The 9782-nt window shown below is 34.6% G+C and overlaps 1 protein-coding gene across 1 annotated transcript; it reads left to right on the top strand.

Annotated features, from left to right (window-relative positions):
• Positions 1-5333: 5333 nt before the first annotated feature.
• LOC143547222 (uncharacterized) lies at positions 5334-9711 on the top strand. The gene is made up of 8 exons (XM_077038703.1): positions 5334-5845; positions 6364-6576; positions 6653-6853; positions 7413-7520; positions 7604-7741; positions 7832-8083; positions 8654-8974; positions 9069-9711. The coding sequence occupies exons 1-8, from the start codon at positions 5345-5347 to the stop codon at positions 9234-9236; spliced, it is 1902 nt and encodes a 633-aa protein (XP_076894818.1). The 5' UTR covers positions 5334-5344; the 3' UTR covers positions 9237-9711.
• The last annotated feature ends 71 nt before the right edge of the window (positions 9712-9782 follow it).

Here is a 9782-nt window from a genome sequence, read left to right as displayed (position 1 = left end):
TTGCAGCGCATACTACAAAAACAATTGCAATAAACAACACTCTTTTAACAGACTTTACCGCGGCAACGCGCGGGTAATAAGACTTGTTATATATATTTATCTATGTCAATATCTATATCTATACTATATATAAAAAGAATGGCAAGAACTCTTAACTTTTAAGAGGTCCAACCTATAATGCAACTTGTACAACATATAATGCATCAAATTATAAGATTATAAGAGCACTTTTGTCTTTAACCATATAATGATCAGTTAACTTCAACTTTGTCAAAAATAAATTACAATTGTAGTCTTTCAACTTCAATTAGTTTTTGTTGATTTATATAATAATTACACATTTACTCTTTATTCTAAACAAACTACCCCCACGACTTTTAAACGGCCATAATTTTTTCACACGTTAATATATATTTTTTTTAAATTACACTATAAAAACGAGCATTTTATTATTTTTAATTTGAGTAACATATTGCTATAGTGCCGACAAAACTCCAAAATTAACTACAAAATGTATCTTTAATTTAACATGTTACGTGATTATCAATTGATACCGGCAAAAGGTCGGACATGTTCGACTCATGGGTCATAAAAAATTATGGTTAGAATATGTCGATACAAAAAATGGTTAATTTGGTTCGGTTCTCGATGGGTTCATGTCAAAAGAGGCCTGGACAAAACGAGATTTGGGTTAAAACGATGTATGGTTGGAATGGGTTTCGCGTCCAAACGGGTTGGATTAAAAAGTGGTCTACTTGAAATTACTGTGCATTTCATCTTTGCTTCTTGATTTTCGTCACCAGTTACGCACGTTCAGCCATTAGTTGCGTGGATAACCTTGTTTATGCGTACCAAATTACTCGCGTGTAGGCGTTGTGTGACGCGATTACCGACACCAGTTACGTGTCTGATGTCACGTCACGCACATACCATCATTGGGATATGCACGTATTGTTGCGAGGAACGTACTGACATTGATAACGTTCATGTGTTTCATGTTGTATCGCGCGAGCACCTGACTAGTATAGTATAATTAAGAGGTTTGGTGCCATAAAAGAATTTTTTTGAATATTTTATTTGTTTTGTTTTGTTTTTAGGTAAATCATTTTGGTCTACCATCAATTGTGATGTCTTGGTATCTAAAATAGGGGTGTTAATCGGGTCAACCCGAACGGGTTTCGGGTTAACCGGGTCGGGTTAGTCGGGTTTTCCTTAAAAAATATCTAACCCGCAGCCCGACTCTATTAAGGTTCGGGTTAGTCAGGTTTGGGTTATTCGGGTTTTTCGGGTCGGGTTAGTCGGGTTAATCGGGTTAACCATGTTACTTTATAATTTTAAGTTGTTTTATGTGTTTGTAACTTGTTGGTTGCAAAATTTCTCATTCCACTTAATTTTCAGTTTCTTTTACAAGTAATTATCTTATAATTTCACATATAAACCTGTAAATGAACCGAACGAATATGAACAAAGGCGTCCATAATCTTTCATTTAACTTTTAATGAACAAGAACACTTAATCGAACAAATATTTGTGTTCATGATTATTCATTTAAAATCTAAACGAAGAATTCACGAAAATAAATGAACATATATGTACATACATTAACGAACGCAAAGATACATTAACAAACATAAATGAACGCATTTAAATAAACACAAACAAATATAAAACATATTAGGATGATATAATTACTAAATGCAAATAATATTTAATAATTTTCTATTAATATGTAAACGAACATGAACGAATGTAAACAAACTTAAATGAACGATCATAAACAAATATTCACAAACATAGATGAACGAGTGAAATATGTGTTCATGCTCGTTCGTTTATTTAATGAACACAACATAAATGAAACATTATTGCCTTTATAGTGCTTCTTTCACCTTTTAATCATTGTATATAAAGTTAAGTATTGCCATTAATCGGGTTATTCGGGTTAACCCGAAACCCGACTTTTTCCCAAAAATGAACCCGAAACCCGACCATATTAACAATTCGAACCCGAATAACCCGATTAATACTTTTTAACCCGATTTAACCCAACCCGAATTTGCTTATACGGGTTCGGGTCGGGTTAATCGGGTTATGGTATTTTGGACACCCCTAATCTAAAATATGATAGCACAAAAAATTTATCTTGTATTTGATATTTTCTCTCTTAATCAAAACAAACTTACAAAGGAACAATAAGTACTGAAGGAAAGTTCCATGTATATGGAGAGAACAAAAAAGGGCTAACAGTAAGCAGTGTCAAAGTTACATATTTTTAGAAAGTAAATCACGTGAGGGAATAAGGAGGAAAAATATGACTCAATATGGTATGGTGGTGGTTGTTTGTTTCTTAATGCCTATGAAATATTAGATCAGAGAAGAGGAAGGTGTGCAGGTTCGAGGCTCAATTCCATGGCAATAATTGTTGGTGATTAATTTTTTTTTTTAATGTGAGACATCCTTTCTTTCAATTGATTTTTTTTTTAATTATTTTTGTTTGTTTAAATATATTAATTTGTCAAACTTATTATCTGGATTTATAACCGATACCGTAACAAACTTATCTGATACCCATTGAATTCACGTCAATTCATTGCCGCAATGTCCGGGTTCTAGTGGTTTGATAAACATTGTTTTAACATGTTATTTTTCGTATCAGAAGCTATACGCTGTATGAGTGCCACGATAATACTAAATTCGCATCAGTTCGCCGCCTCAATGCGTGTTTTGCCAACGATCGGGATCAACAGTGGTGTTACCAACGCTCGAGTTTTAACGACCGGCGCTACCCCATTGGTCCACCTCAATTTTTATAACTTTTTTTGTTTTATTTTCCGTATTAGTTTCGGTACAATACAATAATACACGTAACCGATATCGACCAAATTCGCGTCGACTTACTGCCTCAACGGGTTTTACCACCGCTCGGGTTAAGAACACAATAGTTGCTCATATTCAAGATTCCAATCGGCGATTCCATGATATATGTAAATAATTTTAACTTATAGTTTTATAACGATACGTGTAAAACTTCTTTATTTGGTTTCCTTTTTGTTTTTATGTTCCATTCAACCGGATTTGTGCCCCGTAACAATCCTCGTATGTGATCTTCCCATCCACCCCATTACATGTCATCCAAACGAGTGGAAAACCCCATTGGTGTGGGTACACTTTAAACGGGTGTGTATAGATTTGTAGGTGAATATAGAATGAAATTGATCAAAGAAAGATTGTCACCTCAAAAGTAGAAGGTTTACGAAGATTTAAAAGAGGTGTGGAAATTTATGAACTTTTGTATTTCATTTTAATATAAAACTAAATTTATCAAAAATAAATTGAAAGATAGTTTTTGTTTAACACACACAAAATTAGCGTATAAAATAAATTGAAAGACATCAATTTCATTAATTTAAATTACAAAAAAAAAATCATTAATCCACAATTAAAATAAAAAAAACTCTATATATTTAAATCACAATCCCATCCACAGTGTTTCGCTACTTTTCGTTTTGGGTTAAGCATTAATTCCAGCATCTTTATGGTTAAATAAGTGTACAGCCCGGTTCATACAACCCACATTGGTAGCCTCCCGAGTTGCAAATGTAAAGTCATTAAATTTTCATCTTTCTTCTCTTTTATTGTTTGTTTTCTCTTTTAGAAGACAGAATCATTAGCTTGTAGGATGATATCCCACATTAGTATCTTTTGATGACTCAACCGTTTTTTTTCCCTTTTTGTGTCGGGGTTGAGTCTTCGTTAAGGTCGGTAGTGGTCTTGAAAGGGTCCACAAAACATGTGTAGTTGTTGGAATTAGATGATTTCCGTTTTGTTTTGAATTGACGGGAAAACTCATCGCCCATAGATGAGACTCTCATGTATCATGGTTCTTCAAACCTCCCATGCATATAGCCGGGGGAGCATGCTTCTTCTAAATGTTTGGTATAGTTTAATGCCTTAGTTCACATTAACATCGGCCACTCCACTAGCCCGTGCACGTTAGTATATAGTTTTAACAATATCAATAAATTTAAAATTTAAGAACTTAAAGAAAACACAAATAATACCGTTAATGTATAATCCGTTGAATTGGTTCTCGTTTTTTTTTTCTCGATTCCATTTTACGTATCTATTGTAGAAAAACATGTAAAAGATGGTATAAATATAGTAGCAAAAAGTGTATGTTTGGTGTCAAAAAATTGAAGAAAAGTGTATGTTTCATTCATTTATGTTCATGAACGTTCTTTTATGTTCGTTTCTGTCTGTTTATTTATGTTTGTTTATGTGTTAATAAATTATAATTAAATATTATTTGGATGAGTCATATACTTAAAGTTTTATATTTGTTAATTTGTGTTCATTTAAGTGTTTCATTTATGTTTGTTTGTGATCATAAATGTTTATTTATCTTTGTTCAGTTATATTCATTTAGAAACGAACACATATATTCATTTTTTAAATAAATGAACATGAACATAAATATTTGTTCGATTAAGTGTTCGTGTTCCTTTAAAGTTAAATGAACGAACACAAACATGCCCTTGTTCGTGTTCGTTCATGAATTCGTTTACATGCTTTCATTATTCACATTGATAAATACATCGGTCTTAATCTCCAGGCTCTGTCAATTTTATTTGTGTTTGTGAACTGTTCATGAACACATTAATTTCCTTAATGAACGAACACGAACATAAAATCTCGTTCGATAAGTGTTCGTGAACACATTATTTCCCTAACGAACGAACACAAACAAGGCCTTGTTCGTGTTCGTTGGGTTTGTTTACAGCCCTATGTGTAGGGATGCGCAAAATCGGCACCGGTACCGAAATCGGTACCGATTTTGTACCGTACAAAATTTTTGAGTTTCGGTACCCGTATGGTACGGGACCGGTATTTCCCGAATTTTTACTTTCAATACCGGTACCGACCCGAATATTTCGGTATCGGTACCGTTACCAAGAATTCGCGATTTTTAGGACCGGGGCCGGTCGGTACCGGTACGGTCCGGATCTCATCCCTATTCATTTATATGTTTTCTTTATAAAAAAAATATTATTAATTTAAGGATTCAATGACATTAGACCGTTGCAATCACAATCGCCCTTTTCTTCTAGAATCTAGACTTCACCAACCCAAAATCAATACCCGATGTAATGACGGTTGTGCACTTGATGGAACCGAACAATCAAAGACGAATACGAGGAACGCCCCGGTTACCCGAGTCGAATTAGGTTGAAAAAGGAAATATTAAAGTGCAGGACCGACCTCACCGATAATACTTGTTTCACACAAACACAACACCACTAGTAGTTTAGTTCCATCAAAATCAAAATAATAATAATAATAATCAATGGAGGATGAGGAGGGAATTAGGGCTCATTTTCCTCTATCCTTCGGCAAGAAATCCAAATCCCAAACCCCAATCGAATCAATCCACAACGCCACTCGCCGTCAGACCACCAATGACTCTACCAGTAACAACAACAACAATAATAATAATAATAATACGCCTTTTCCTTCATTATCATCCTCCTGGTTAAACTCCCTCCGTAAAAACCCTAAACCTAGCACTCCGATTGATGATGACGTGACAATTGGTCCGCCTCGACCTCCGCCGTCTGTTGACAGAGAAGATGATGATGATGATGCGATGATTGGGCCTCCTAGACCTCCACCGCCTCCTGCTGATTCTGATAATGATAATGATAATGACGATGAGCCAGTTATCGGCCCACCACGCCCTCCCCCCGCCGCTTTCGATAGCGACGAGGAGTTCTCAGACGATGACGAGCCGGAAAATCGACACCGGATACCTCTCACTAACGAGATTGTTCTCAAAGGTCACACCAAGGTATAGTTCATTTAGAATCTGCTGCATTTTATATAATATATATGGCCATTAATGAAATGAAGTTAGGCAATTGTTTGTTTTGTGGTCATTAGAGGATATGAATTTGTTCGTGTTTCTTCGTTAACATTTGGCCCGAGGATTGAATTTAGGTTAGTTAGTGAGTTAAGTTAGTAATTAAATAATAAAAACTCAACTGTATCAAAAGTTTAAAAGCTTTTAATGAACAAACATAAACATATAGACGCATGAACAAACACACATAAACAAACACCTTATCGAACGTTCACAAAAGCGACATTTGTTCATGTTAGTTCGTTTATTAAACAAGCAAATGTAAACAAACTTTCCGCCGGACGTTTGGTTCGTTTACAGCTCTAATGTTTATCTTAGTAAAATGGTGATCCATCAGCTCTGATCTGTTGCAACTAGTATCAATCAGGCTATTTAAAGTGATTCAAGTTTGGCATTCGTTCTTTCTAAAATCTGATTATATTGGATTGCTGACCCTAAAATTGCAGGTTGTTTCTGCTCTAGCAATTGACCATTCTGGATCAAGGGTTCTTTCTGGAAGCTATGATTACACACTTCGTATGTATGATTTTCAAGGAATGAATGCTCGTCTGCAATCATTTAGACAAATCGAACCCGCTGAAGGACACCAAGTTCGTAGCATAAGCTGGAGCCCTAGTGCTGATCGATTTTTATGTGTTACCGGATCTGCACAAGCTAAGGTACATCAAACTAACAAATTAGCTAAAAAGGGTCCAATTTGAGCTCAATTATCTACTTCTTTGTTGGTGATTTCAGATATATGATCGTGATGGATTGACACTGGGAGAGTTTATAAAAGGTGATATGTATATTCGCGATCTAAAGAATACAAAAGGCCACATAACTGGATTGACATGTGGAGAATGGCATCCAAAGACAAAAGAGACCATTTTAACCTCATCCGAAGATGGTTCATTACGTATATGGGATGTTAATGACTTCAATTCTCAAAAGCAGGTATTTTACCTTTTTTTATATCATTTTACTATTTAGAACTTTAAAACATAACCTGAATTGACTAGGGTTTGTTCAGCGAGTCGAATTTTGAGTACTCGAATTAATCATATTTTGGAATTTTGAAGTTGGATTTGAGATTTGATTACTGAACTCGAATCGAATCGAATTTTGAGGTTTTCAAGTCCGATTCGAACACTTGAACACTCTTTAGTTGACAAACTGCTTTAGAAACCAAAATCAATTAGCACACCATTAAGCAAATCAGCGAACTAATTGCATTAGAAATTAAATAGAGAAACATAAAGCTGATTACTGGTTTGGGATTAAGAATTTTACAGATTTAGTATTTGAATATAAAATGCATATTTTGAATTCGAATTTCGAATAGAAGTTCACAAATTCATGTTCGATTTGATTATTGAGTTTTTCAAGTCTGATTCAAATTTTAAACACCACTAGAGTCAACCCATTCATAAGAAATGAGTCACTACTGTAACATCTGGCATTACGAAAAGAAATGATATAGCTGATTGTGATTATAATTTTGTCTATATTATAGGTGATAAAACCTAAACTTGCAAGGCCTGGAAGGGTTCCTGTTACCACGTGTGCTTGGGATCGTGAAGGGAAGTCAATTGCAGGTGGTATTGGTGATGGGTCTATACAGGTATTTTGCAGCGTTTTTCGATTATTGTTATTTATATATTTATGGAAAGATAGTTTTATAAAATAGTTTATATTTACATATAGATATGGAGTATAAAGCCTGGGTGGGGAAGTAGACCAGACATTTATGTAGCCAATGGTCACTCAGATGAAATCACCGGTCTTAAATTTTCTAGTGATGGACGAATATTACTCTCCAGAAGTTTTGATGGTTCATTAAAGGTAACAATGCGTATGTCTTAAGTTTGGAACTGTTTACCTTTTATCCAACAATCTGTTATTATTTTACTTATAACTTGTTGTGTGTATTAGGTTTGGGATTTACGGCAAATGAAAACGTCACTAAAGTCATTTGAAGACCTTCCAAATCACTATGCACAAACTAATGTGGCGTTTAGTCCCGATGAACAACTAATATTAACGGGTACATCTGTTGAAAGGGATAGTACAACTGGCGGGTTGTTATGTATATTTGATAGACAAAAGCTTGAGATTGTATCGAAAGTAGGTATATCACCAACTTCGAGTGTTGTGCAGTGTTCTTGGCACCCAAAACTTAATCAGGTACTTTGCACCGAATCTTATTTAAATTATTATATGTTAGAGCAATTACCATAAAAATCCAACATACTTTCTGTCTTTTTCTTGTAACAATTTGTTGACAATTTTTTGTGCATTAAAAAACCAACATACCTTTCACTTTTATTGTAAAAGTTCCTTAACATGTTAAATTTGAATAAAAAAATCATGATTGGATGAAAACATGAAACGTTATATGACAAATTACATTACAATAGCGATAGAATTCATTTGTTTTAATGATTTTAAGATCATAAAAACCATCTTTTATGATTTTAGTTTTTCATTTTATTGTGACATACGCCATCCAATCCATACTCGTGTATTATTACTTTATATTGTATTCGAAAGATTATTATTGAATTAAAATGGAAAAGAAAAGATGAGCATTAAACAAACTTTGCCTTGCCGCGTGTCGTGTCCAAATTCAATATGTTGAGGGACTTTTAATGTTTAAATATTTGTCAAGGGACTTCTATGACAAAATACAGAAAGTAGTCTATACTTTATTGATGATGTTTGCGATTTTGTACTAAAACACATGTATGTTTGTAGATTTTTGCAACTGTGGGTGATAAACACCAAGGCGGGACCCACATATTGTATGACCCTACACTGAGTACAAGGGGTGCGCTTGTGTGTGTTGCGCGTGCACCTAGGAAAAAGTCTATTGATGATTTCCAGGCTGAGCCTGTGATTCACAACCCGCATGCGCTTCCGTTATTTAGAGACCAACCGAGCCTTAAACGTCAACGTGAGAAGATCTTGAAAGATCCACTCAAGTCTCATAAACCTGAGGCTCCAATGAACGGTCCCGGGTTTGGTGGTAGGGTCGGTGTGACTAAAGGAAGTTTGTTGACTCAGTATCTTCTCAAGGTATTGACTTTTAGTTTTTTGATTGTTTATTCATGAACTTGTGATTATTTGCACCTTCTTTGTGAAAGTACTAATGTTTTAATTGGTATTACAGCAAGGTGGGATGATTAAAGAAACATGGATGTATGAAGATCCAAGAGAAGCTATATTGAAGTATGCTGACGTGGCAGAAAAAGATCCAAAGTTCATTGCTCCAGCTTATGCTGAGACTCAACCTAAGCCTGTTTTTGCAAAGTCTGATTCTGAGGACGAAGATAAGTGATCTAGGTAAGCCTTTTTATTCCATGGTTTTAGGGGGTTGGTTGGAAATGAAATAATCTTTCGAACTTGTAATGTTATTAATGTGTTAAGGATGGTTACAAAATCTATACTGTTAGGCGGATATTCTCATTAATTTTTCATTTTTTATGCAGATATGTTTTAAAACATTTATAGTTCTTTGACTGATCCTTCATCGCCAAAAGATGTTTGTGATTCATACCAAACGAATGGAAGGCTGTTTTGAATTTGTATCATGTACTTAACTTACACTACATGTTTTATATTTAAAACCTCTTGTTTAGGCATGCGAGTACATAAAACAGTCTTGGATAACACTGGGTGTGTACTGGTTTGTGTGTATGTTAGCGAGTCAACTTTACGTACACTCCTTGATCTTTCATTGAGATTGGAGAGTTGCTTTTCACTATCAAGACACCTCTAATTTAGTACAAATTACAATTATGTCAGTGATTAGGTAAAATTATATGTTAAGACTTTGTTTTCCTTAACGAAACCTCTTCTCAAATTCTTTATATGCTGTACCTGT

Source organism: Bidens hawaiensis, unplaced genomic scaffold, assembly GCF_021521415.1.
Source record: "Bidens hawaiensis isolate Kalapana, Puna unplaced genomic scaffold, B.hawaiensis_p1.1 tig00014658_1, whole genome shotgun sequence".
Classification (NCBI taxonomy): domain Eukaryota; kingdom Viridiplantae; phylum Streptophyta; class Magnoliopsida; order Asterales; family Asteraceae; genus Bidens; species Bidens hawaiensis.
The sequence above is the reverse complement of the archived record's forward strand: the minus strand, read 5'-3'. Positions and strand labels throughout refer to the sequence as shown.